The sequence below is a fragment of the Trypanosoma melophagium genome (assembly GCF_022059095.1).
Source record: "Trypanosoma melophagium isolate St. Kilda chromosome Unknown ctg3segment0, whole genome shotgun sequence".
Classification (NCBI taxonomy): domain Eukaryota; phylum Euglenozoa; class Kinetoplastea; order Trypanosomatida; family Trypanosomatidae; genus Trypanosoma; species Trypanosoma melophagium.
In genome coordinates, this window is record NW_027125162.1 from 633,073 (window position 1) to 660,084 (window position 27,012).

The 27,012-nt window shown below is 41.1% G+C and overlaps 15 protein-coding genes across 15 annotated transcripts; all 15 read right to left on the bottom strand.

Moving 5' to 3' along the window:
* Positions 1-393: 393 nt before the first annotated feature.
* Positions 394-1,359, bottom strand: LSM04_007801 (uncharacterized protein; the record flags this gene model as incomplete). Its single annotated transcript, XM_067337211.1, has 1 exon — positions 394-1,359. The coding sequence occupies one exon, from the start codon at positions 1,357-1,359 to the stop codon at positions 394-396; it is 966 nt and encodes a 321-aa protein (XP_067189936.1).
* Positions 1,360-1,859: 500 nt separating this feature from the next.
* Positions 1,860-2,855, bottom strand: LSM04_004587 (uncharacterized protein; the record flags this gene model as incomplete). Its single annotated transcript, XM_067337212.1, has 1 exon — positions 1,860-2,855. The coding sequence occupies one exon, from the start codon at positions 2,853-2,855 to the stop codon at positions 1,860-1,862; it is 996 nt and encodes a 331-aa protein (XP_067189781.1).
* Positions 2,856-3,121: 266 nt separating this feature from the next.
* Positions 3,122-3,913, bottom strand: LSM04_004345 (Ribosomal protein S5; the record flags this gene model as incomplete). Its single annotated transcript, XM_067337213.1, has 1 exon — positions 3,122-3,913. One exon carries the CDS (start codon positions 3,911-3,913, stop codon positions 3,122-3,124), a length of 792 nt encoding a protein of 263 aa, XP_067189776.1.
* A 372-nt stretch (positions 3,914-4,285) lies between these two features.
* On the bottom strand, positions 4,286-5,416 carry LSM04_005329 (SH3 domain; the record flags this gene model as incomplete). The annotated part of the gene is made up of 1 exon (XM_067337214.1): positions 4,286-5,416. The coding sequence occupies one exon, from the start codon at positions 5,414-5,416 to the stop codon at positions 4,286-4,288; it is 1,131 nt and encodes a 376-aa protein (XP_067189818.1).
* A 508-nt stretch (positions 5,417-5,924) lies between these two features.
* LSM04_005285 (DnaJ domain) lies at positions 5,925-7,259 on the bottom strand (the record flags this gene model as incomplete). Its single annotated transcript, XM_067337215.1, has 1 exon — positions 5,925-7,259. One exon carries the CDS (start codon positions 7,257-7,259, stop codon positions 5,925-5,927), a length of 1,335 nt encoding a protein of 444 aa, XP_067189817.1.
* Positions 7,260-7,640: 381 nt separating this feature from the next.
* On the bottom strand, positions 7,641-8,813 carry LSM04_009067 (uncharacterized protein; the record flags this gene model as incomplete). The annotated part of the gene is made up of 1 exon (XM_067337216.1): positions 7,641-8,813. The coding sequence occupies one exon, from the start codon at positions 8,811-8,813 to the stop codon at positions 7,641-7,643; it is 1,173 nt and encodes a 390-aa protein (XP_067189981.1).
* Positions 8,814-9,210: 397 nt separating this feature from the next.
* Positions 9,211-10,125, bottom strand: LSM04_006370 (Fibrillarin; the record flags this gene model as incomplete). Its single annotated transcript, XM_067337217.1, has 1 exon — positions 9,211-10,125. One exon carries the CDS (start codon positions 10,123-10,125, stop codon positions 9,211-9,213), a length of 915 nt encoding a protein of 304 aa, XP_067189865.1.
* A 342-nt stretch (positions 10,126-10,467) lies between these two features.
* LSM04_007606 (Clathrin light chain) lies at positions 10,468-11,148 on the bottom strand (the record flags this gene model as incomplete). The annotated part of the gene is made up of 1 exon (XM_067337218.1): positions 10,468-11,148. One exon carries the CDS (start codon positions 11,146-11,148, stop codon positions 10,468-10,470), a length of 681 nt encoding a protein of 226 aa, XP_067189924.1.
* A 436-nt stretch (positions 11,149-11,584) lies between these two features.
* Positions 11,585-12,325, bottom strand: LSM04_008695 (Target SNARE coiled-coil homology domain; the record flags this gene model as incomplete). Its single annotated transcript, XM_067337219.1, has 1 exon — positions 11,585-12,325. One exon carries the CDS (start codon positions 12,323-12,325, stop codon positions 11,585-11,587), a length of 741 nt encoding a protein of 246 aa, XP_067189973.1.
* A 753-nt stretch (positions 12,326-13,078) lies between these two features.
* LSM04_004130 (Protein kinase domain) lies at positions 13,079-14,965 on the bottom strand (the record flags this gene model as incomplete). Its single annotated transcript, XM_067337221.1, has 1 exon — positions 13,079-14,965. One exon carries the CDS (start codon positions 14,963-14,965, stop codon positions 13,079-13,081), a length of 1,887 nt encoding a protein of 628 aa, XP_067189765.1.
* A 1,162-nt stretch (positions 14,966-16,127) lies between these two features.
* Positions 16,128-16,973, bottom strand: LSM04_001730 (Protein kinase domain; the record flags this gene model as incomplete). Its single annotated transcript, XM_067337222.1, has 1 exon — positions 16,128-16,973. The coding sequence occupies one exon, from the start codon at positions 16,971-16,973 to the stop codon at positions 16,128-16,130; it is 846 nt and encodes a 281-aa protein (XP_067189635.1).
* Positions 16,974-17,625: 652 nt separating this feature from the next.
* Positions 17,626-18,768, bottom strand: LSM04_005705 (Peptidase M24; the record flags this gene model as incomplete). The annotated part of the gene is made up of 1 exon (XM_067337223.1): positions 17,626-18,768. One exon carries the CDS (start codon positions 18,766-18,768, stop codon positions 17,626-17,628), a length of 1,143 nt encoding a protein of 380 aa, XP_067189836.1.
* A 605-nt stretch (positions 18,769-19,373) lies between these two features.
* On the bottom strand, positions 19,374-23,720 carry LSM04_001213 (uncharacterized protein; the record flags this gene model as incomplete). The annotated part of the gene is made up of 1 exon (XM_067337224.1): positions 19,374-23,720. The coding sequence occupies one exon, from the start codon at positions 23,718-23,720 to the stop codon at positions 19,374-19,376; it is 4,347 nt and encodes a 1,448-aa protein (XP_067189606.1).
* Positions 23,721-24,280: 560 nt separating this feature from the next.
* Positions 24,281-25,459, bottom strand: LSM04_004295 (Protein kinase domain; the record flags this gene model as incomplete). The annotated part of the gene is made up of 1 exon (XM_067337225.1): positions 24,281-25,459. The coding sequence occupies one exon, from the start codon at positions 25,457-25,459 to the stop codon at positions 24,281-24,283; it is 1,179 nt and encodes a 392-aa protein (XP_067189774.1).
* Positions 25,460-26,269: 810 nt separating this feature from the next.
* LSM04_009238 (Cro/C1-type helix-turn-helix domain) lies at positions 26,270-26,761 on the bottom strand (the record flags this gene model as incomplete). Its single annotated transcript, XM_067337226.1, has 1 exon — positions 26,270-26,761. The coding sequence occupies one exon, from the start codon at positions 26,759-26,761 to the stop codon at positions 26,270-26,272; it is 492 nt and encodes a 163-aa protein (XP_067189989.1).
* Between the last annotated feature and the right edge of the window lie 251 nt (positions 26,762-27,012).

A 27,012-nucleotide genomic window follows, 5' to 3' on the forward strand; every position in this document is an offset into this window, starting at 1 on the left:
CCAACTTCGTATTCCTTTTTTTTTTTCTTTGTAGTTATATAAAGAGAGAAGAGAAAAAACAAAACACGGCAAGGAAAAAATATATATACACGAAGCAGAATGAGTTGTTCACATATGTCAAAGGAATAAACAAAAAGAAAGAAAGCAGAAACACCATCACTCAAAAACATACACACTCGAAAGCCAGGAGAAAGAAAATATAGCAGCAGCTCGCCACACTGTGCTTAAAACGGTAGTGAATAAAAAAAATTTTTTCATCTTATCGAGCGAACTACATGACAGCATAGTGATAGAACAACAACAGCAAAAAAAAAGAACAGAGTGATAAAATGAGGGGGGAGAAAGAAAGAAGGAAAGAATGTTACATTCTCACTCTTTTTTTTTTTTTTTTTGTCAAATAACGTTGAATTGCACAAGGAAGAAACCCAAAAGAGCAATGATGAGTACTACACAACAGACATTTATAAAGGTATTCATAGGTTTTGTTTCCCTCATTAACTTCCCGAGACGACGATTAATATTACGTATCTGTTTCAATTGTGAGTCCATCTTATGCTCTGTTTTATCCAACATCTGATTTTGCATATCAAGCTGGGCTCCTATTTCTGTCGCTAAATCTTGTAATCGACCCACTCCAGCTTTAAGTCGGTCTAAACCGGCATCAATTTTGGCATCCTGTGCTGCAATCGTCTTCATTGCCTCCTTCGTCTCCTCCTGATCTTGTAAACGACCACCTCCTACAGATAGGTCTTGTAGTTCAAAATCTCCATTAGGATCAACATGATTATTTTCACCTTTACGAGGTCGCCGCATCGCAAGAAGTTGCTCACGAAGTTGTGCCTTTCGTCCTACCTGTGTCTCCTGTGTGGAATCTACACCTTTTTCTAGGGTCAAATGCTGAACATCCATCTCTCGTACAAGTTCTAACATAGAAAGAGATTCTTTATATTGTGCTGTACGTTCATCACGTTGTTTTTCCAAAAGTCCCAGTTTTCGTCTACTTGGTTTTTTCTTTTTATTTTCTCGAGCTAACGCCGCTTCAGAGTCATCTACAAACTTCTTCATTTCTTCCAAAAGTGTCTCCAATGTTCGTATGTCTTTTCTAATACTATTTGATTGTTCAATAGACATGCGGTCCTGTCCATGTTGTTTTACACCTTCATTACGTTCCTTGATAGCTTCCTTTGCGCGATTTAGACAACGAATAAATGCAAGTGACAAATCACGAAGAGGATCACCGGTGGACTCTTCTTCCTTCTCATCTTCACGACCAGCCTTGGCGCGAATACGGCGGATGCGCTTAATGGTTTCACGCAGCGTTGAGCGCATTAGACCATCACTACTAGGAATATACTCCATCCTTTCACCACCACCCTATCTCACTCACTATTCCCTTTCCTCACTTGAAATAGAGTGAACTCCACGAAACCAACACATCCAATAAATGAGAAAGGAAGAACAGGAAAAAAAAAAAACATTTTACACCCAACCCCACCTTAGAACGCACATACACACAAACGCACAGAGATAGAGAAAAAAAACAAAAAGACAGAGTAGCGGAGTGGCGGAGAGAAGGTTTCGTTTTTTTTCGCTTCTTCTCAAGTACAGATTGAGATGCACCAAAAAAAAAAAATACCTCTTCGGCAGTGTTCAAGAAAATTTAAGTATCACTTGATCCTCATATTTTTTTTTTTTAATTAGGCATTTAAAAAAAAAAAAAAGGACGGTCACAGCAGAAGGGAAACAATAATTTGTCCCATTCTTCTTTCTCTCTTTTTTTGTTAAAATTCTTTCGTTTTTTCTTGTTTTTTTTTATTTTTTTATGAGAGCCCGCCCCCAAAAAGGAGGAGGGAAACAGTTTACCAAACACCTCCTCCATTACCTGGGTGGCGATTGAATGCAGCAGCGTCACGAAAGGCACGAAGAGACGTTTCTGGAACCTCATTTTGTCGTGTTCTGTTGACAGGAGGAGGAATAAAGTTTCGCTGTGCTTGTGGCTGCACCGGTGCTGGATAGGAATTGTACTGCAAGGACTGATGAAAAGTTCTCTGACCACGATCTTGTAGAGCCCAATTAACATTTGAGTAATCAACTGAGTGAGCTGGTTGCGCATTCCAATGAGAAGCTCGGTTGATATCAGGTATCGCACCCATTCCAGCAAAAGGACGAACAGTCGTCGTTTCAGGACGATAAAACTGCTGCTGAACCTGAGCGACAGGTGGGGTAGGAGGTTTACCAGACTGTCCAGAGAAAACATAGGCACCAGCGTGTTCATCGGCAATCGTAGTGGCACGCGGTGGGAGTAATACGGAGTCCTCCATAATTCGATCGATTTCAAGTACGTAGTACTTAATAGCAGGAACATCCTCAATTACCTTTACTGGAGGAGCCGGAATAGCGTCCGCAATGGCAGAATCCTGCTGCATTGCATCGTAACTTATATCTTCATTTTCACTGTTTAAGGGATGAACATTTATAGGTTCTTCTTCTTGAACCTCTTGTGATACTTCTACAACAGCTTCTTCCACCTGCACTACGGCAGGTTCTTCAGTTTGTTCCACAGGAGGAGTGGGAACCACATTCTCAGCTTTCTTTCTCACGATATCGGCAAAAGAAAGTGAACTACCTCCCTTGACCCAACTGGTGGTTGTAGCCGCCCGGGGCTTCTGTTGCACCAAGGGGCCGTTAGCTGCAAGTGTTCGCTTGGGCTGTATCTCTGCCGTCGTACGTCCTACAGGCACCTTTTTTTTGTGATCACCCAACGGGGGCTTCTGGTTTTCGTCCCTTGGAGGACGCGGGCGACTAGCTCCTTTATAGTCATCCTTTGTGGTTGCACCCTTACCCTTGGAGTTCATTTAGAAGTTACCAAATTTTCTACAAATTAGTTTTGTTTTTCTTGTTATAACGAGAAGAGAGAGAGAAAGGGGGAGAAGAAAGAAAACAAGAGCAATATGTTTGGCAATGAGAAACAAGAAATACAAAATAATATAAAAAAAAAAACAGACACAACCCTCGATTGTACGATTTATAGAAGACAAAAAAAAAAACTTTTTTTTTTAAAAACAGGAACACAAAAATAAAAGAAAAATAACGGAAACCAAAGTGTCGTCGGGAGATCCCTTTACGCGGCGATCATCTTGCCACCCATGGCGAGAAACTCTGAGTGCTCATCAGTGGGGTCGCGGGACACCTCTGTCTCTGCCCAGAGGTCGGGTGTCAAGAAACCGTACGTCTTGCGCAGAGCGTAGAAGGTTGCCATAATGAAGTTGCCACGTGTGCGGGTCTTGCCACAGGAGCTGGTGTACACATCCTCCACACCGGCGAACTCGAGAATCTTCTTTGGGACGGGTGCCGCAACGATGCCAGTACCACGTGGTGCAGGGACGAGGCGGACGGCGACAGAACCGCACTTACCGGTCACCTTCATTGGGATCGTGTGTGGCTCACCAATCTTGTTACCCCAGTAGCCACGGCGCACGGGGACGATGTTCAGCTTCGCCGCAATCATGGAAGCACGAATGGCGAGTGACACCTCCTTGCCGACACGCGCGCCAACGCCGATGTGTCCGTTGCCATCACCAACAACGTTGAACGCCTTGAAGCGTGTACGCTGACCGGCGGATGTGGCCTTCTGCACGGGGAAGATAAGCATCATCTCATCACGCAGATCGCTCTCCTTGATCAGTTGGTCCACAATCTGGTGCTCCTTGATGGGCATAGAGAAGAGAAAAATCTCCTCGAGGGAGGTGATCTTCTGCTCCTTCACGAGGCGACCCAACTTTGTGCATGGGACCCAGTCCTTTTCCTCGTTGGCGCCGCCGCGGCCTCCACGACCGCCACGACCACCGCGGCCTCCACGACCACGGCCGAAGCCACGCTGTTCACCAGCAGGAGCGGGTTGGGCGTCAGCCATTTTTGTGCGGTATCTCTTCGACAAGTGGCTAATAAGGATAATAATAATAAGAAGAAGAAGAAAAAAAAAGATAAGGATCAGTGAAAGATAAAGAAAGAATATGTAGTATAATACCTGTGTCTGAATATTGTAATGGCAAAAAGTAAGAGAAGAACCTCATTTTATTTTTATTTTCCTCCATTCTCGATCCTTATCATTCTCATTCTTCTTCTCTTTCCACTTTCTTCTTCTGTTCCAAACCCATATAGAGATTCTGAGTGTTATACAGAGTGACACCAGTGATTAAACAGAGAAAAAAAGAAGAGAATTCCTTTCATCCTTTGCGGGTCATTTATCTGGAGAAAAAAAAATGTTCAAATAAGGCAATTGATATTACAATTTTGTTTCACCCTCCAGAACTCGTAGAAAGTTACCAGGAACTAGGCCTTTACGTGTCATTCTTTCCGCACCATCCACAACAATGGCTTCACACCATCCATTTTCTGCATAGTCTTCAATGACGAAACGATCTCCTGCCTTAAATCCAAGGAAACCATCTCTCTCTGGAGATTCATAGTCAAATACGGCTACAAAAACACGTTTGTTTGATCTCCCCTTTACATTTGTACTATCACAGATATCCCTTACTGACAATGTAGAGTTCACTGAGCTTTCATCGTCACTACTAAACTCACTATTCTCGTCGAGACTTTCCTGCAATTCTTCATCCTCATCTGTGAGAAGCATATCAGATTGATCACGGTTAATCGCTCGCCGTCCCTGAGAGTTACGTGAACGCTGAAGCACATTATATAATGATTCTAATGTTAAGAACAACATAGTAATTAACAACCATATCTTCCACTTATTATTCTTGGGAATTCCACTGTTTTTGAAAACTTCTTCATTTCCTTGTATAACGGTTTTCTGTACAGCAGAACGTGGAATGGAGTTTTCTTGACTTTTGATAAGAGCCTTTAGAGCTTTAATGCTATAATATGTACCAAATCCAACACCAAAAAGTTCAAGGCCTGACCTCATAACTTGAATTAATATTTGTAGTACATGCCCAGCTACTTCTATAGTTGAATGTATTGCAAACTGCCTTTTCTGTTGACGGTGTTTCTCAATAGCTTCTTTCTCTCTCATCCGTTCCTGACGGATTCTAGCTCGTCGTTCTTTTGGAGATTCATCAATAGAACCATTGGCTGGAAGTCTAACCGGCGGCTGATCGCTCTGAGGTGGAAGTAAACTGTTCGTATTTTCTCCGTTAGGCACTAATGTTCCTCCGCTTCTGTCCCCTGTCATTCCTCCGCCAAGCATGTTACCTGTCATTCCAGCTCCCAATCCACCGTACATAGAGGACATTCCAGCTCCCAATCCACCGTACATAGAGGGCATTGCACCACCGTAGCCACCGTACATAGAGGACATTCCAGCTCCCAATCCACCGTACATAGAGGGCATTGCACCACCGTAGCCACCGTACATAGAGGACATTGCACCACCGTAGCCACCGTACATGATATCGCTTTAATTCGCCAAGCTTATATTTCTTTTACCTGTATTTGAACATACCAAAGAAAGAACAAAAAAAAATCATATAATCCAAGAAAAAAAAGAAAGAACCCTACACAGAGACTAAAAAAAAATTACAACGAAATGAGAAAAACAGACCACATTATCAACATGGGCTGTTTTTTGCCTGAGTCCACTGCCACCATATGCTCGAGTCAGTAAGGGATGCATAAAGTATACTTGTTTACCGTTGCGCCCTTGGTGCCCGCATCTGATCACCGAATGCCAAGTCATACAATTGTAGATATATATACATATACATGTATATATATTGTATGAATATATAAATAATAAAAGCAAAAAGGTCTTGACTTTGTTACATCAATAAGAATGGGAAAAAAGAGAAAAGAAAAAAAAGAAAAAAATGAAAAAATGAACAGCAGCGGGCGCCAAGCCCACCGTATTTGAAAACTTATCACATAGTTTGACGGTGGTAAAGAGTCGGTGGACACTTCTACAGTTTCCATTCGTCCAAATTTATCGGCTGCCCAGAGCGCTTCGCTTCCCTCAAAGCATCAAGCTTTGCCTGCATTTCTGCTTCAATGCGGTCTGTTTCGCGTCGCATAGCCTCCACATCATCCAAATGTCGTTGACGCTCTTGCACAATTTGTTCCAATATCGCTCTTCTCTTTCCATCAAGTTCTTCAGAAGCCTTTCGTCGTGCTTCCTCCTGTTCCGCGTTAGCCTGACGTCGAGACTCTTCTTCATGTAGATTTGTTTGACGTCGATGCTCCTCTTCACGTAAGCGGGCCTGCTCCTCACGCTTTCGTTGTTCCTCGCGTTCTTTTTCATACGCCTCGTAATCTGCTTGGTGAGCAAGAGCTTCTTCCACCTTTGCTTCTGCTCTTTGAATTTCTAAAGCTATTTCTAGCTCGCGCTGTCGTTGACGTTCACGGCGGGCACACTGGTGACTTGTTGATTCTTGCTGGGCCAACTCTCTTTCTGTTGCCAATCGTTGTCTTTCATCCTCCAATTCTTTCTTCATTCGGGCAAGTTCTTTGAGATGAGAATCAATATCCTCCTGTTGTTTTCTTTGAACTTCAGCATATGCAGCAACTTTAATTCGTTCTTCCTCTGCTTTACGATTCCTCATGGCTGTTTCTTTTTCTCGTCGAAGAAGTTCCCCTTCCCATTCTCGTTGAGCTCGAGCACGTTCTAGTTCTTCTTCCCGCTCTCGCTCCCTGCGTTGTTGCAATATACGCCACTCTTCAGCCCGCTGCTTTTCCTCAACTTCTAGTTTTTTTGCGTAATCTAGCTTGGCCTTGAATATTTCTTCTGCCTGTCTAAGCTCTTCCTGTTTCTTTTTGAACCATTCTGCGAAACTCAACTGATTACCACCACCGCCACGGAAGCCTTCTTTTGTATCTTTACTGGTAGGTGCAGTACCCCCGTAGGTCCCCTTTTGATATTGCTTGTAAATATCTTCAAACAACTTTTCATCATTAAACTTTCTGGAAGCACCATCACTGAATGAGGGTGCAGGGTTTGGTCTCATTGGACTTGCATTATTACCAGTATTTGGTTTATGACCGTATCGCCCCATTGGCGGTTGAGATGGTGGTGGCCTTCGACCATCGCGCAAGGCCATTTCCTGATCGTACTTCCTCCGCTTTGTAGGTGAACGGAGTATATGATATGCGTTCACCACCAATTTAAATACCGCTTCGCCCTCGGGGTTTTTGTCTGGGTGCAACTCTAGCGCCTTTACTTTGTAGGCTTCTCGAATACCATCCTTGGAGGCCGTTCTGGGTACTCCCAGAAGGGCGTAATAGTCTGGCTGCTTCTGCATATGGAGATTATACAATCTAGAAAAACAAGTCCTTATCGGTGTAATTATTTCGTGGAAATAAAATAAGTAAAAAAAACATGGTGTAGGGGTAAAAAAAGTTATATGTAAAACAAATGAAACACAAAAGGCGACACAATAGTCAATCACAGAAGAATATGTATGAATATTTCTTAATCTCTCACAAAGTTCTATTATATAGACCTCTAAATAATCGCACACGCGTAAGCAAAAGAGGCTCAGACTCACCCTATATTAGTAGCAATATATATATATATATATATATATATATATATATATATAGAGAGAGAGAGAGAGATAAATAGATAGATAGATAGATAGCTAGATAATATCATCAAAACAAAAATGAAAATATATAGAGAATTATTGTTTATCTGTAGCATTAGTTTCTTTTCGTCCAGCTCGTTCGGATTCTTCTACTACACCTTCCCACTCCAGTTCATCTAATAAACGTTGGGACTGCTTTAAGGCAATAGGAATACGTGAAAGTACAAAGGCTAAAGCGGCGATTAGCACAGCTGTTTCTCCCCAAAGTCCAATGTAATCGTGTGAAAAGTCAAGCCATGCCAATATAATACGATACTTGTACGTACCAAGGGTAAGTTCCTGTCCCCAACCTCCGCTTCTAGAGCTGATGTGACGCATATGCTCTGGAGGCTTCATCCCATACAGAAGATAATAATTTCGAGCTTCTGGATTAACAAGAATATCATAGGCATCCTTTAGCTCTTCTAAAGCCATTTCCTTATCTTCTTCATCTTTTTCATTTTCCTCCACTTGCTTTTTCTTAGCTTCATACGCCTTTTTTAGTTCTGCGGCATCCAAAGACCTTTTTGATTTAGTATCCTTAGCATCCAATAAAACACCATAGAGCTCGCGGTCAACTTGAGAAGCGAGTCGATTATAAGCCAAATTAACTTGTTGATTTTTAGCCTCACAGGCACGTCCACAGTGAACAAGTTGACCACGTTCCTTTTCGTGTCTTTTAAGAGCTTGACGAATTTCTTTTCGAACACGAAAATTTTCTCTTCGACGTTCCTTGTCAGCATCATAGTCGGCATTTTCAACATTTTTCTCCTCACCTCGAAGCCTTCCTTTTACACCTAGTGTTTGATAATACTTTTCCAATTCTTCAGTACTAATACCCCCACTAGAGGTAGAAGAAACTTCTCCAAAACCTTTTCCACTTTCTATCTGTGGTGGTTCGAGATTAAATTCAACATCATACTTTGCAAAGGACAATAAAAGAATAGCAAAAAGTACAAATACGAAAAAGAAAATCCGAAACTTAAGACCTGAATCTTCATGTGCCTCCACCAAAGCATTCCACTCTGCTTGTGTTATAATACCACGGTTGGGATCACGCCGTGAGTATCGATTGGTGTTAGCAAAGCGTGAACTTACTCCATGTACCCCACGCATACCATTATGTCGAGCAAATATATCTTCTCTGGCAGCACGTGCAGCACTTTCTTCCAGCTTAGCGCGTCGTTCATTGGCCTGCTGCTGGCGTATTTGTGCAGCCCGTGGTATCATAAGGAATACTTATTTTTCAAAGACTTACTTTCCTATGCCAAAATAAAAAGCTAAAAACGTGAAATAAAGAGAAAAAAAAATGAAGAGAAAAAAATTTATTAAACAATTCCCTTAAAAAAAAACCATAGAAGAGAATCACAAGAGTATTACTGGCTTACCCTATTACCAGTGCGTTACGGATTTGCTTATGTTTTTCTCACTCCTTTTCTTTTTTCCTTCATCTTACTTTTCGATTTCTGTTTAACGTGTTATTTCTTTTTTTTAGCGTTATGGACATCCCCCTCACTCTCTCGCTTCCTCTTTTTTTTTTCCTTCTTGTTTTTTTAAGACGTATATTGCGCCGGTGCCCAAGAAAAAAAAGAGACACCAGCAGCAACCGTGGAACAAATATTGTGACCTACTTTGGTGGAGATTTATAAAACCCAGTAACAACTGCGTGATCACGCTCAAAAGGCTCTAGGGAAGCCTGCTCCTTGGGCCTTAGACCGGATTCCTTAAGCTTCTGTACTTCAGAGGCGAATACTGTAGGAGGATCTGCAGTAGAATCAATACAATTAGCTTTGATAGAAATTACAAAACCACCATTATCCTTAAGAAAATGTTGCGCATTCAGAGCTAGGATACGCGCCTGGTCAGGTTGAGCAACGTCCATGAAGATACAGTCCACCAATCGTGGAATCAACATGCGGTACTTTTGTGGATACCGTGCGTCTTCCAAAATAGGGACAATATTATTACGGCGTTTTGTCATTTCCTCAAGATCGCGCCCACTGCGGTGAGAGAATTCAACTGCATATACCACACCTTCTGGCCCCACCAAGTCTGAGACGTGACTAACGGTAGTTCCACTCGCAGCCCCTAGATAGAGGACAGTAGACCCAGGTTCCATATAGATCTGCGCGACGCCGGAGTAAATAGCCGCTGCCAGCTTTGAGCGGTAGGGGTTCCACACACGGAACTCGCACGACTCCGTCTCGCCGGCGGTGGTGCCACTGAGACGCTTTTCGCCGTAGATGGATACGCCTGGTACGAGAGACTTGGTAGCGAGTGTGTCCTTACCGGCCAGCAGGTAGCACCCACGCATGCGAGCATGTGGCTGGAAGACGTTGCCGCGCACTGCGGCCGCTCCGCCTCTCCCACCGGCTCCTCGACCGCCTCTCCCACCGGCTCCTCGACCGCCTCTTCCGCCGGCTCCTCGACCGCCGAATCCCCCGCGACCGCCGCCGCCGCCACGACCACCGCCGCCGCCACGACCACCGCCGCCGCCACGACCACCGCCGCCGCCGCGGCCTCCGCCTCTGCCCCCGCGCATTCTCAGTCGGAGAAAATTAAGATCTTAATAAAAGGCAAATACACAGGAAGAGAAAAAGAAGAAAGGGAGAAGGGGAAAAAAGGAACATTAAATAAGAAAAATAAATAAGAGGTATAACACGATAAAAAAGGATATAAAACAAAAGAAAAGACAAGAACGGTGGGAACAATGACTCCTACATGTTGAAGAGGGAACTCAAGCAAAAAAAAAGAAGAGGGAGGCAAGGAAGAAGGGAGGATGTGTGGATTCCTCGTACAACTGAATTTCTTTTTTTTTCCTTGTTTGCAGTAAGCCCAATACAATTCAATTGATTACGCTAACAGAATGAGGCAAAATACCAGCCTATACATTCTTCATTTCACCCAACCTGATTAGAATATTTCTCATACGTTCGGTGCCCTTGGAGAACTTGTTAGCTTTACTCAAATCTGTCAGTAACGCCACACCACTCCAAACCGCTCCACTTTTCTTAAATTCATTTCGTTTTGTCTCTTCACTTTTTTGTTGACGTATGTGTTCAGCCTTTACCTGCTTCAATTTCTCTGCATGTTTGGCGTTCTCCTCTTTTAGGTAGAGTTCTGCAGCACTTATAATTTTTTCTTCCTTCTCCTTTGTCTTGGCGTCAATGTTTGCTGTCCTAGCTTGGATTTCCTTCTTTGCCGCTTCCAACACTTTGCCACCGTTTATATTTTCTGGTTTTGCAGCCAATGCCGCAGTAGTAGTAGTAGTAGACGCAGTACCAGTGGAGGTTAGAGCCACAATTGGATCTTCTGGAACATTTTTTGTCTCTGTGGATCCAAAAAAATCATCTGCACTACCATCCCGTGAAGCTGAGGTTGGCACCCGAGAAGAATGCTTCTTCTCCCCTTGGGTTTCACTTACGGGTGCAGGAGTATATTCATTAAAGAATGGATCCGAATTTTGATTCTGCATAACGGATGACTTCTGTTCACTGCTCTCAAGAGGGGTATTGTGTCCATCTTGAGATTGTTCTTGTTGTTGGTTCTCTCCCAAAAAGTTCATTAGAGTGGGGTATCAAAGAAGAAGTAAGAATGCTGTTGGAAACGTTTTCTTATTTCTTTTATTTTGTTCTTTTTTTTTCTTGAATAATCTACAGAATACAAAACAAACTAGGAAAAGAAACAAAAAGAAAAAAAAATGCAGAATGAGGATTTTCACTTATTCAGCAGTAAATAAACAAAGAAAAAACAGTTCACAGAACCATCTTTTTCTTTTTCTTTTTTTTTTTTGCACGATAGAACACAAATATTTCTCATAGTGTAGCAAAAGAGCTCAAATTGGAGAATAATATAATTATCATAATGAGACACGCCTAGAATCAGCCAACGATATAAGTAATTTCGCAATACCGAGATAAATAAGAGAGAAAAACAATAAAGTGAAAAGGGAAAAAAAAGCGGTTCGAGAAACCCTTCATAACTTCTTTTTGCACAAATACTCACTTTGCTTTACTTAAACGCTTGAGAACAACAACCACTACAATGACGACGATAATAACAGTAACAAGAACACCAGCAATGGCACACAACATTTTTCTCCCACAACGTTGACGTCTGGAAGCAACTTTAATCTCACTTCTTCCCTTTTCCACATACGTCTGTGTAGAAGAAACATTCTCTGTCATCATGTCAAGATTGGTCTGCTGATGCTGCACAAGGTCATTAAACTCTAGATATGTAGTCCTCAGATCCATCATATTGCCTTCAATTTCTCTCACTCCAAGCAGCTTTTCACGTTGAAGCGCCTCCTCTGCGTGAAACTCTGACATGTCAACAGTTTTTATTTCCTGTGCCCTCACAGGCTCATACACAGCAAGTGATTCACCCTTTCCCACTTCTCCTCCTCCTTCTCCTCTTCCTACTAAAACATCGGCTTGAACACCAGAACGCCAGGTCTGTCTTTCCCTTCCTGTGGCCTCCTTATTAAGTAAATCAAACTCTGACTTCCCAGATTGGAATTGCCCCCGAAGAGCAATCATCTCCGGCCCCACACACGTCGAGAGAATACCAGAGACTTTTTCCTCACATTGTGTGGCAAGTAGACGAGCTTGACGCAACTTCTCGCGCGCCATTATATCCCGCGCAGTTCCTAACTCGGCGGTAGCGCTAGAGACATCACTACAAGCCCGACGCAGCTGCTGGACCGCCCGGGAAAGAGTTTCGCCTTCTTCTAGCGCCATATTATCTGTTTAATATGGGTAATACCAAAGCGGTAGAAGGATACAACTGCCTCTGTTGCTGTATCACACTACGATACACCAACACCACCCTTATAACTATTATTACAGATGAGTTTTTTGTTTTCGTCATTGTCAAATATAAACAAAAAGAAAAACACAAGAGAAAAGTAAAAGAAGAACAATGAGGGAAGAAGAAGAAAAAAATGAACACAAATGCGAAAAAAAAATAAGGGAGACTGGAGTTTCCTTTTTCTTTTATTTTTTTCTTTTTTGGACTCCTTCGCATCCTCCCTCTTAGAACAAACAAAAGCAGGAGACACAAAGAAAAAAGAACGCACTGACGGTCAAAATCCTGTTGAAAGAAAACGAGGCACAGAAGAAAGAAAAAAAAAAGACAAGGAATAAAACACCTCCTTCCCTCACTCTTATATATTTCTCTCTCTTACTTTTCCTCCTCTTTCCTTCTTTCGGAAGGATAAAGATACAGAGTTACAAATTCGCCGAAGGCATATACAATGATCTCTCGTTACCTCTGCGCACAATCTTTTTGTTTCTCTCTCGTTCACACAAACACACACACACACAAACACATAATTTCTCTCTAACTCTAGGGCAAGAAATCTACAAGCAAAACTACAAAGAAAAAAATCCAATAGCGTTTGTTTTGCTTATCTCTTAAAATTTCTTCCTTCATTTTATTCTGCCTCTTTTTTTTTTTTTTTTTTTTTTTTGAATCCATCTGGAGACGACAAACTACAGTTTCTTCACCTGTGATGCTCGTACAAAGACGCCCTTTCCTTTGGGACATGTAAAGTACTGCTTCTTATCAATAAAGGATGAACCATCGTTGGTTCCTTCATTCCCTTCCATCATCTCTAATCCTATCCAGATCCCAGCCCCAAACGCAGTTGGGCCATTAAAACGAACAACAGCTCGGTATCCCTTATATGTAACGGTTTCTCCTACATTTAACTCTTTCGCCGATGTAACATGACTTACCATCGATGAACGAGATGGGGTTGTAGAGCGTGTTCCTGTTCGACCTGGTGTAGAGGCACGCTGAGCAACTGGTGTAGATGGCACGCCATTATTGGCAGGACGAGATACACCTCGTGCAGCAGATGTGGATCTTCCAGTTGTACGCGATGGAGTACCAGCTCGTATTGGCGTTGTTCCACCCGCACGCAGTGGAGTCCCTCGTCGAACAGTACTTGCCGCACTCCGTGCAAGAGGACTTCGCGCACTGATTCGGTGCGCCGATGGACGTCGCACCGAACCATTAGAACTTTCGTTAGTAAAACTACTACGTCCAGGTCGTACTCCAGTTCTTGCAGGTGAGGTAACACGCAAAGAACTTGAGGCACCAGGTGTACGAGTAGTTCGTGCGCGAGAAGTACCTGACGGTGTCTCAGCGCGTCGTGGAGTACTCGTACGATGTGCATCTCTGTCTCGAGAAGATACCGCTTCTTCCCATTTTTCTTGTTCATCCCGAAGACGTTGATTTTCGCGTTGTAAGAGTCGAATACATTGATGTAACGATTGAGCCTCTTTGTTAAACATTTTACACGCTTGTAACATCTCTGCAGATGTAAAAGTTTCAAGTATTCTTGGTACCATAACAGATTCTCGAGTTTGAGCAACACCTTCAAGCCATGGATGTCCCAAGGCATCATATAGTGAAATACGTTTATGAGGATCTTTATTAAGAAGTCGTTGAACAAAATCAAGTGCGATGGGAGACATACCCGGAGGTACTGGAAGTACAGTATCCATAATTGTACGAAATACTTCTTTTTCTGGTGCATGGGCTGCTGCAGAATAAGGGAAACTTCCAGAAAGAGTAATATATGTCACAACTCCCACAGACCATGTATCCGCTTTAAACCCATCATAGTGTGTTTGGGTAAATTTAGCATAAAACATCTCAGGTGAACCATAGCGAGGGGTTCCAATGACATCAGAACAAACAACACGCTTCCCGATAAGTCGCTCAGCACCTGGATATTCCATAAATAAAGCGACAGGATCCAAAGGATCTCTTGGTTCAGCTGATGTACATACACCTTTTGATCGTTTAGCAAGACCAAAATCAGTCAATTTAATATTATCATCATTGCTAACAAGCAGATTCTCCGGCTTGATATCACGATGGATGACATCATGAATATGACAATGCAAAACCGCTTTAATAATTTGGTATGTGTACAACTTCGATTTTTCCTCTGAGAGTTTTCCCTCAGATGACTGAAGAATAATTTCACATAAGTCTCCACACTGTACTTCCTCAAAAAATAGGAGAAACTCCTTTTCTGTTTCAATGTACTCTAAAAATGTCACAACATTTTCATGCGGAGGAATGTGTCGCAGTACATCAATTTCTCGCTTTACTTCAGCCATGGCCCGTTCTACATTGCCTTTGGTTAGCGATATGAGGTACTCTTTTTCAATGATTTTCACAACAATTTTCATATCTGGCGTAGACCCTGGTGGTGTATACGGTGCAATTGGCGTACACCGCTTCACCACACTCCACGCCCCACGACCGACAACGGCATCCTCATCAATGAGATATTTGTCCTCTACACGGGTAATGCCGGTTGGTCGCTGATTCGATGTCGGTTGGGAGCTGGTTGATTCCATGCCTCAAAGAAAACAAAAAAAAAAGCACAAACGATCTTGGCGGGTTACACCTTTAAATAAATAAAAAGAAAATAAGAGAGGAAAAGAAAATATAAACAGGGTAATGTATGAAATACAAGAGACAGAGAATCAAAATATAAGAGAGAAAAAGAGAGAGAAAAATAAAATAAGAGAACGAGGTTGTAGAAATTACACCTTTGCACAAGAAATTGTTTTGCATAGAAAGAATGAGGAAGAAAAGGCATCTCCAAACACGTTCCTTTCTCCTCCTCTATTTTCCTCTCCTCTCCTCTCCAGCTATCATACTAACTTGAGGAGGCACTTCATCGCCTGTGGAAAGAAAAAAAAAAATCAATAAATAAGGATCAGAAAGAGCAGACACACAAACGCACTCACACAGGCAAACTCAGTTGTTCCAGTTTTTCTGTGTTGCAGCAGACAAGTGAAAAAACTATAACCCTTCTTTCTCCCCTTATACAAATTCAAAAAAACATACTCACATGTAAAGCAATTATGAGAGTATGTATGCTTAAGTGTATATGAGAGAAAGAGAGAGAAATACAAGTAAGTGTATGCACGAACATCTACAAGCAAAACTTCTCTCTAAAATGTTCCGCAAAAGAGAGTACGGAAGAGCAATGGAAGACGACATTTCTCTGCAAAATCATAAAATATCTTACTATTACCTCTGTGTACGTGTTGAAGTGTATGTGTGACTTTTTTTTTGCTTTCGGTATTTGTGTAAGAGAGAAAGGGGGGAGAAAAAGGGAATAGGCCCCTTATACTGAGGTAAATATTTCTTCTAATATATAATTGCATAAGTTCTGGAAAATAACTCAGAAATTTCTCCTTTACGATCCTTTCTTCTTTACCCCATCACTTCTTTTTTCTTTCTTTTTTTTTTTTCGTTTTTCTTCATCTTTCTTCTTTACACTTCTTTATGCTTGGCTTGGCATTCTTTTTCGGTAAAAGCCAAAGATATTCATAGCTTCGGTACCTCTTCCTCTTCTCCTTTCCCATTCTTCACCCCTCCTATCGCACAGTTGCACAAATCTTTTTTTTCTTCTGTATATGCTTATCATCCCACAAACATACACACGGACAAACACAGAGAGATAGATAGATAGATACACGCACACAAATACACGCTCCCTACCTCCTTTTATTCTATTTGTAGGAAAGGATGCTTTAAGAGTGTTGTGGCATCTGGTCGTTCAGCAACATTACGGCGGAAACACAAATCAAGAAAGTCGTACGCCTCCTGAGAACCTAAAGCCTTGGGATCCTTTGGAACAGCATCTGGCCACCCTGAAGACATGGCAAGTTTATTCATTATGTTCATTACATTACTCATTGGTGTCCATGGTGGTCGTCCTGTTATCATCTCAGCCACTGTGCAACCTGCAGACCATATATCCGCTTTAAATGGATCGTACCCACTTTCGTCTGTAATGACTTCCGGCGCCATCCAGTAGGGTGTTCCAGCCAATGTCGCCGTCGCCGCTTTACGGAGTGTTCCATGTGTTGTCATGATTTTTGCCTGATCAAAGTCAGCAAGTTTTGCTATACCTGTATCCATGGAAATAAGAAGGTTATCACCCTTGATATCACGATGGGCAACTTTATTCTGATGTAGATATTCCAATCCAGAAAACATGTGACGGGCGTAGACACGTACAACAGGACTTGGCAGATGTCCATTGGGGAGACTTTTCATAAGGGAAGTTACCGATCCACCCGTAACAAACTCAAGGTAGACAAATAACCGCCTTGGGGTACTTTCAGTGTCAACGTGACTGTGAAGATACCGAATAATGTTTTCATGTACCAATCTCTTGTGGATTTCAACTTCTGTATTTGTAGGGGCATCTTCAGCAAGTTCCAGCTCTTTTACCGCAACAAACCGTCCACTAGGAAGAATACCAGCGTAGACAGAACCGAAACTTCCAGCGCCAAGTTTTTTACCAAGCGTCACCTGGCGCAACTCGTTGACATCTACAGCGCTCATTTTATGGATCGTTAATCCCTTTTTTGTTTTTGTTTTTTGTTTTCTTTTTGTTGTTTTTGTTGTTGTTGTTGTTGTTGTTGTTTTCCTCTTTTCTTTCGCTGCTTTCCCACCAAAAGTGAATTATTCTTTCACTGGTGCAGGAACACCCACTCACACAGAGAAGTACTCAGTCTTGCAAAAAAAAAAAAGACACTACCAGTGAGGAAAATAGGAAAAGAAAAAAGAAAAGAAAGGAAAAAAAAAACCGAACAAGAGAAATATTTAATTTAAATTGCCTGAAACCGCAGAAAAACACACACACTAGTTGCAAATAAAGAATGTATACATGAAAATCTGTAGATTAAAGAAAGAAAAGAAGAAGTCCTTATAGGGAAAGGATTAAGTATTAAAATAGGGCCTTTATCGCTTATGTATGCCTTTCTTTTTTTCCGTTCTTTCCTTTTATATATATATATAATCTATTTGAGCTTAATGTTTTTTTTTCCTTTGTTTTTTTTCTCGGTCTTATCATCAGGCCGTTCCTCACTTAAACGAGGGACAAGCACTTCAGTTGTTTGTGCCAATTCACAAATATGAAAGGGCATGTGACGTGCTTTCCTTCTCTCTTTTCTTCTTCACAATCTTTCTTGTGAGTTGCCTTGTTGCACGTTATCTAATTCTTCTTTTTCTTCTCCTCCAGTGACAGTGGCAACTTGCTTGTTGTCAGAAGCAACTCATCTGTGTAGGGCTCGAGTGGGGGTGCCTTCTGAAGCTTAAGACCAGTCACCGGCTCTATCTTTTTACCTGTGATAAGCAGTGTCATTTTAAAGTGACCCACCACTTCACCATCCTTTTCGTACAACACAGGGTATGGCACGACAGCGTTGTGCTTTACCATCTCCGATAGACCTAGTCGTGCCTTCTTTGTTTCAAGGTTGCGTAGGGCGAAGGGGAATGTCTGGTATTTGGCTTCAATCTCACGCTGCAACTCACGCGCAGACTCCATCTTCATAGTATAGTTAGAATCAAGTGCTACCTTGAAAACCGTTGGGCGGAGATCACGCTCCTTCAGTTTACCCTTTCCAGAACTCATCACGATATCGAGAGTCCACACCTGGCCAGCTTCCAGTGTGTAGTCATGTACAAGATGTTCTGCGACTTTCCTCTGTGGAATGCATCGGAAACTGTCAACAATGTATCGCTTCACCATGTGCGAGAGAACACCATCAACAGGGGTTACACCATAGTGTGCAGCGGCCTTCTCAATAACTTCCGTCACTTCGTAAACATTTGTACCAGGTCGCATTTTACGCATGGCAGTATTGAGAATGCTGTGTGTTGCAGCCAAAACCTTCGCAGCTTTCTCATCCGAGCCAAGTTCATTGTTTTCGGTTACCTGAATAGTGTGAGCCACCTGCGCGCAGTAACCATCCACGTGGATACCCAAATCCACATGTACCACATCGCCCATGCGGATTTCCTGCTCTCCTGCCTCCTCACCAGCTGCTGGGCTATTGTGGGCAACACAACTGTTAACGGAAACACATGTTGGAAAGGCTATGCCCTTCTCAGTCCCCTTAAACATGGTCTTAAGCTTCTTCAAGATGGTGTCATCGCCAAGTTTGCAAAGCTCGTACACCCTCACTCCCGGTTTAACGGCATTGAGAACGACTTGCAGGGTTTCATTACACCACAGAGCTGCTTTCTTGTACCGCATCACCACATCAGAGTTGTTGATGCTCGTGTCTTCCTCCTCTTCCTCCTCTACTCCCTCATAATCTTCCCATTCCTCCTCGGCACCAACGTTACGCGACATGGTAACTGGTACTTCACAGAGAGAACGTACACGCTGTGTAAACAATGAACTATGGAGAAGTCACATAAGAGAGTGAGAGGGAGTGGCGGTGGTGGCAGAAATAATAATAATAATAATAATAATAATAATAATAATAATAATAATAATAATAATAATAATAATAATAATAATAATAATAATAATAATAATAATAATAATAATAATAATAATAATAATAATAATAATAATAATATATATATATATATATATATATATATATATATGATCACAGAAGAAGCTTTTAATAAAAATAAAAACACAGGTAATGGAATCAGTTTATTCGCGTCACGTTCCTTCCCTTCTCACTCACCCCCAAAAGAGGCAGGAACCACGAAATCAAAACAATAAAAACAAATAAATAACGTTAGCAAACGCAGCAAAATAAGTTGACTCAAAACAAAATAATAATAAAATAATAATAAATTCCGTTCAAACAAATATAATATACCCAAGAATTTGTTGTATATATATATATTACCTCTTTGGTATCATTTTTTTCCCCTCTGATATCTCCTTCCATAAAGGAAAAGTATTCCCTTCGCAGATGCAATGATTGCCTCGCCCAGTTATGACTGCGGTGGTGGTGGTGGTGGTGTACAACCAAATTCCATAGGTGAATTATCATCATCAGAGTCGTACAAGGGATTGGTATTGGTGTTTTCTACCAATGCTCCTTGTTTGCCATACTCCACTGATTGTGGTCTACGGGGCAGCGGGGAGTCCATTTCCGTGCCCTCGGCTTCAACCTTTTTTTTGGTTTCTACTTTAGAGAGCGGTTTTAGTACAGCTCCTCTTGGGATTTCTTTCTTTTTGGTTCCGCCTAATTTTGGGCGATTCAATTTCGGTATCGTGCGTTGTAAGGAGAATGCAACAAATCCAGCAACGATAGGTGCGATAAGAACGCAAAATACTTCGATGGCCTGTTTTACCAAATCCCCTCCAACTACAGAAGTGGTGCCATCGAAAACACCCACATTAACTCGTGGCATCCCATTAAAAGGAGATTGAGAGATAAGATGAAGGCCTTCTACAAATGATAAAAAAAATAATAGATCACTTGAAGAGTGAACACGGAAAGGTAAATGATGTCCTGCAGCCATTGCTTTATAAACTGCTCGAAGCTGAATGGATGCATCTTCAGCTGCCAGTTTGTCACCTGGTTCAATAAAAAGGCCGAAATGATTTTCACTCTTTTCAGATACTAGAATCTTTTCTTCCTCAACAGTGTGATTGGTTACATCAGAAACATATCGTCTCAGAGCTAATAGACATGACGTTAAGTCAAGAATGGTACTTGTACCATTCATTGGCGAAAATATAAGATCTAAAGAGAATGGATCAACCTGTGTACCTGTACCGACACTATTGATAACCAAATACGCACTAACAGGGAGAAAATGAAGACTAGCACCTTTAGAGGCTGTTGCACAGATAAGTAAATAGGTTTCTCGTTTAGCAGATCCTACCATAGCTACAGTACTTGGTAAAATATTTACCCATCGTAATCCAAAAGCATTAGAATGTACTTGTAAAGAGGCAACATGGTTTTGAGACGTAAGCGAACAATCAGATGTAGCATTTTTGTCATCTGGTGAACGAGCAAAAAAGAGTTCCAATTGCGTTATAGGGGGATTCAGAGGATCAGAAAGAAATATGGTTATATTTTCTTTACTTCCATATCTTATTGCATAATGAGGAAGATAATTAATAGAGGAAAGTGAAAGTTTTAACATAGAAATACGTCGCATACGATATTGTTCAATAGTTAATGGTGCAGGGGAAGAACCTTCAACTATATAGCATAAATGTAATAAAGAACTTGGAGTTGGTGAAGCAGATATAAAATAAGCTTCAACATCAACATATGAAATAGTTGGAGATATATAATGCATAACGGCTGTATATGCAGGAGTTGCAAGACAGGTTGCGTCATCCCAAACAAGAGCAAGTGAAACCACTCTTCCACTTATAAAAGAACCTACAACTGTCCACATTACAGATTCTGTTTGCCAAAGATAAACAAGTTCTTTGTTTATCATTGGATTAGATGTTGTAATAGCATCAACACTGACATTATGATTATCCAGATTCCTTGTTGTTATATGAACATACGTTTGTGGTACTGGTCGCCATATTTTTTTACGTAATAAACACAAAATATAATATTCATTTTCACCATTCCACAATGGTTTAGCAAAATCCAAAGAAGATACCGTATTTCCTGTTATTTCTGAAAATGCTGTAGATACTAAAATCTTATAATGTATGGTTTTTGTATCACAAGACTGATCCCAAGGAATTAATCCAAAGATATCTCCAGCGAGGTATATGCCAGGTTTTAGAGTTACCAAAGAATGTTCACGATCTGCCACAACTGAAGTAGTATAAACTTTCTTAACCACACTCATTTCAAGTAGGCTGATATTTTGAAAAGTCCAAACGTCTCGTCTTATAAAAACTTTTCCGTTTATAAGAGTAGCAGGAAAAGCATCCTGTTGTCCAAGTAGTTTTACATTAAAGCTCCCATATGTTTTTAACCTATCAGTAATAATAGTAGGCCATGGAGTATTTGAAACTTGATTGCCACATACTTCAACAAAAGAGTATTGTTGTGTATATCCGCAGATAGAAGATGTCCCACATGGTAACCATGTTCCAGAATGCATTCCTTGTTCTTTTTCCCATGCACTCATAACTGATTTATATGTCATTAATGACACAGTACGATTAGTGGCAACAAATAGTGAAGTTATCCCAGGTTCAACGTAGATACCCACACATACTTTAAATGTTCCAATTACTGTTTTTGGAAAACTTACGGCGGTGATTGAATTAGACGCTTGCCACAGAGAAGCAGTGAAACCGACACGACACTCTTCATCAATTGAAAGACGTAAAGCATAATGGGCAGAAGGTTCTGAATGTATTACATCAATCTTTAGAGCTGCACTCGGCAGAGATGGGATTACGGCGAAACCAACTTTATCAGAAGAATCACCAAACTTACGAATCCACTCCGAAGCTTTACTCACAAAATAATCTATACGAAGATATTCTGTTCCACCGCATAAAATACCCGAAATATATGAAAAATTAAGAGCTATATTTATTTGAACAGTTCCATCATTAGCGTCGAAAACTCCATCACTCAATATAAAATTTTTACAGGATTCTAATTTTTGATTCCATGTTGCACCAATTGCTAGAGGAACAAAGCGAACGCGTAAAGAACTCTTCGTTATGAGACGAAATGTACTCTCAAAATGATTTGCATCACCTACTGACTGTGAGGGTAGAACGAAATTTTTTAATGATATAGCACCACTTGAACCATTAAAGAGGTAAATTTTCCCAGATGAAGAGATTGAAGTTGTTGGACCCAAAATTTTCACAACTTCACCACCTTTAGTGGAAATAACACGAAATACAGTGGAAGTTGTAGTACGTCTTATACACAAATATCTTGTGTTAGTCTCTTTGGATCGAACATTAATATAAAGTTTTGTTGTTCTATTTTCTTGTTGTTCTTGTAAGAATGATAGTCCTTTTGAAACCTTTGAAGAAATAATCGGAGTATCAAGTTCTAGCGAGACAGAAGTGTCATCTATAGTCCCACATCGCTCTGATTTTGAAAGGAAAGCAGTGTACAAGTTACGTGCAAATAAAGAATAAGAAGCTCCAAGGGCGGAGACTTCTATAACATCACCGGATCTATAACTTGAACGTTCTGCACTAAAGACCAATTGTTTCTTCTGAAACGTCGATATAATGGTATGTTTATTACCAAAGGAAGCACAAAGACTTTTATTTCCTACTTTCAGTAATTCAAGGAAGTCCTTTGGAAAGTATAAGAATAATTTACCATCTGAAAAGAAAAATTCTATGACTTTTGTGCCTGGAGCACAGTTTCGCCCAACAATACCATTGTTGATCATTGTCAGAGAAAGACCACTGAATACACTTGGTTTCAAATCTAAAGTGTCTTGCACAACTGTTCCAGGTCCTGTCACTGACAATGGTAATAAAACAGATTGTTCTTCTAGTGTATCCTCTTCGCTAAGGTTTAACTGGCCCTTCACACTATGAAGTACCTCTTCAACGGTGTGAATGAGAAGTTTGGCACTTGTTTGACGATAAAATGATCCTTCTATTGTGCTCATGACCACAACATTTATAGCATATTTGGAAATATTTGACTCCATCAAAGGTAATGGCACAAAAAATTGCATAATTGTCCCTGTTACATGTGTCAAAGTTGCTATACCCTTTGGCTCTCCTCCTGTACTAGTGATGTCCAAAAAGGTCACTCCCACGAAACAATGATAAATATGACGCAACGCATCAATCTGCTTAACTAAATGTGCTGTCTTAACATCAATATTTATACCATTGACAGTGAAAGGTAAGATATTAAACGTTCCCATCTTACCCATGATCACCGACAAAACATCTAAAACCTCTGGTGCAAGTACAGTGATTGACATATCCGTCGCGTTTGGAGCTTCTGTTGTATTTGGGGGAATTGGCTCTGTATTACCATCTGTGCAAACGAACATCGTATCTGGAAATACGTCATAGGACACAACATCCCACAAACTGTCGTCTCGTACTAAAAGAAAACCTATGGTTGATATTGCTGGAGGTGTATACCAATCGGACCTCCACTTCATTGAAGATCCATCATCCCAATGAGGTTTGCCTCCTTGCACATATCCGCCTATTCCTGCATAAGGTACCCGCTGATTACGGAGAAAATCCACAATAGCCCTATTTTCAGCAGCTGAGTCAATGCGTGTAGTCCATCGTGAAGGGTCATCAATACAACCACCCTGTACTAGATAGAAAGCTCCCTCTACGGAACAAGCGTGAAGAAGTATCATCGTCACGAAGGCAAAGAGCATTGGCGAAAGCATATTTCCTGAAACTTATTTTTCTTTTTCCCTAGAAGAATCCTTTACCCCAACAGCTCTCTTAAGGGTAAAGGAAGTCAAAAAAAAGGAAGAAAAAAGAAGAAAATAAAAATGATAAAGAGAATTTAAAAAACAGAAAATTTTCTTGCTTCTGTAAGCATTCCGTATCAATGGAAACAAAACATCTAACCCCTGAGAGGAAACAATTTCCTTCTTTCGCTGCCTGATTAGCTGTTCCCTTTCAAGTGAGAGTAAATATGAAACGAACACGGGATATTGAAAAGTAGAGACATTTTCATGCCAAAGATTCGATGAAGCAGAAGTTACTTGATTGAAGAAAAAACCAAAGCAAAAAAAGGGGGATAAAAAGACAAATAGCAACAAAAGGGCTATGAAAGCGTATATATGTCAATGGGTTCTACGTCTTTCAAATAGTTTGGATCCTTCTGTTATCAGCGGCTTTCATCTGATGCGTTCCCCACAACATGTCGTGAATAAAGAACAGTTAATGATGAACACTAAGAAGAAGGGAAAAAAAAATGGCCGCACTTCTTCCTTTATGCCTAGAAATTAAACTCATCTTCGTTAGCGGTTGCCTTTGGAACACTTTGAGGGACTGACCGCACAATGTTCGCAGATGGGTTGAGTGAAGGCATACTGGTATTGGGAGAAAGGAGACGACTCGCTCCACAAGAAATAGGAGGGGGACTACCTCCATTCACTCTAAGACCCACTCCACTCGGACCTGGTCCATTAGGTGTTGAAGCATGCATTGTGGCAAACTGAAACGGATTGTGCGGTTGTCCCGTGCTAATTCCTGCGTAAAGAGCTGTTGTGGTTCCTCCTGCTTCTGCTACACTGTTGGTCCCGGTAAAGTACGGGTGCTGTAAACACTGTGATGCCGTTGGACGGTCACTTGGATTAAACCGTAGCATTTGTTCTATTAAATCAATGGCAGCCGGTGGAGCATTGGTTAGTAACTGACGTAATGGTGTAGGAGCCACATTGGGAAACCGCATATTAAGACGCCGCGAGAGTTGATATCCCTCATCCCATGCTGAGGGACTCGGTGCACCGAGAACAGAACAAATTTTAAACAACTGATCACTGTCTGATGATCCGGGAAAAAGGGGTCGATTAAGGTAGAGCTCTGCAAATATAACGCCACAAGCCCATATATCTACAGGGGAGTTATAGTGAGTAGAACGCAATATAATTTCTGGTGCTCTGTACCAGCGTGTAGAAACATAGTCGGTAAAAGGTGGTCGTGAGCGTATCTCCTTTGCAAGCCCAAAATCAGCAACCTTAACAATGTCTCCTTTTGTTAGAAGATTTTCAGGTTTTAGATCTCGATGCATAAATCCACCTTTATGAATGGCTTGAACAGCCAGTAAAGTTTGGCACATAATACTACGGATTTCGCGGTCGTTGAAAAAACTTTGCACCCCACTCATTTGTTCTGCCCGCTTTCGTTGAATATTGAATAAGTTCATCTCCATATACTCAAATATAAGAAAAAGTTCTGTGTTTTCGCGTACTACTTCTTTTAATTTCACAATATTGGGGTGTTGCAACTTCCTTAGTGACTGGATCTCGCGAAGTTGCAAACATTCTTCCCAACTAGAAAATCGTTGCTTCATTTTTTTTACTGCTACTATCTCACCACTGCTAGTTTGTTGGGCTTTACTTACGACACCAAATGAACCGTCCCCTAACTGACCCAATATTGAGTACCTGTTCATTTTATCGTCGTTCTTTTTCTTTGTAAAAAGAAACGCGCAATAGACACCGTTACTGATTTTGTTGATCTTCTTTTAAACTATACTGACACCGTCAATGATGTTTATAATAATGAAGACAAATGACAATGAAATTGATAAACAATTTTTGCTCTGTTACACCTTTTCTTTTTTTTCCCTCCTTCCTTTTTCTTCTTATCTACGTTCCTACTTGAGCCCACTTCCAGGCCTACGTATCGAATGTACTATTTTACTCCATGTCGAATATAGTTGTTGTTTGACAAAAACAGCAGGAAAAAGTAAAAAAAAAAGTTGTTTTAAAAGGGAAAAAAGACTTGTCCCTACGATTCCCAAAGGAAATAAAAGTAAACAAACACAATGACTAGAAGGAAGAAATAATAAAAATAAAAACGATGTACAAAATTCTGAGAATAACGGAACGACACAAGCCGCCTTCAGATCATACCACAACTAACTTGCTACCCAGCCTTTTCTCTTTCTCTACTCTCCCCGGAACTACCGAGAGAGCATGCATTTTTTTTTTTCTTCATTTTCATTCCTTAGCGTAGTCCTAATAACTTTTTATTTCTTCTCTTTTTCCCCCTTTGAGTATCAGTATCTCATCAGTTCTTTTTGCTTTTTTCTATTGCCAGAAAAAAGACCCTACACAACCATGAAAAAAAAAAAATAACAGTTAGCACAACACACAGGAGAAAAGGCAAACGTGTAGTTTCGGCGCGACGTGGGAAAGAGGAAAAATAAAAAAAAACAGATAGCGGAGAAAAAGAGACGGAGAAGAGATCAAAGATATTTTCAAGGTGCCTTTTTCACTTGCTGCTGCTGAGGATGCCCAAATGGCTGACCTGCCTTTACACCACGCAAATGAATACCGAATGCTTTCTCCATCTTCACCAAAACACGTTCCTCGGGCACAGCTTTGCCGTTCTCGTACTCTGTCACAACACCCACACGCTCAGCAATACGTTGGGCCAACTCCTGTTGTGTCCAACCTTTACTCTGGCGTGCCTTCTGAATGGCAATACGCAGGCTGTTGTCCACACGTTTTACTTTTAATGTTTCATTGTCCTCATCTAACTTTTTGGCATTGGCACCAGGACCAACCTTTTGTGCATTCGCGCGGAAATGTTCCTTTTTCAGCACATCCACATCTCCTCCACGCTGTAACACACGGTTTGCCTCAGCCTCGCTCACACGGCCAGGTCTCTTACCAGCAGAGTTCCTGTTTTGGAAGTTAAACACCTGCGGCTCCCAATCCTGCCCAGTCATAATCTGACCTCGTGGCATAGTGAATCAGATGAAGACTTTGTTATTACTCTTAGCTTTCCCCTAGAATTTCTACCTCGATCTCTCATGCATTACAGCAATCGAAACGAGAAGGTGTTAGCGCACAAAAAAAAAGTGAAAAAAAATTTAACAACGGCAAGAAAACATATATATATATATATATATATATCACCAATAAAAAAGGCATACAGAGAACAGAAGGAAAGAAAAAAAAAGATTTCTTCAACAAACAGATATTAAATTCCAGACCC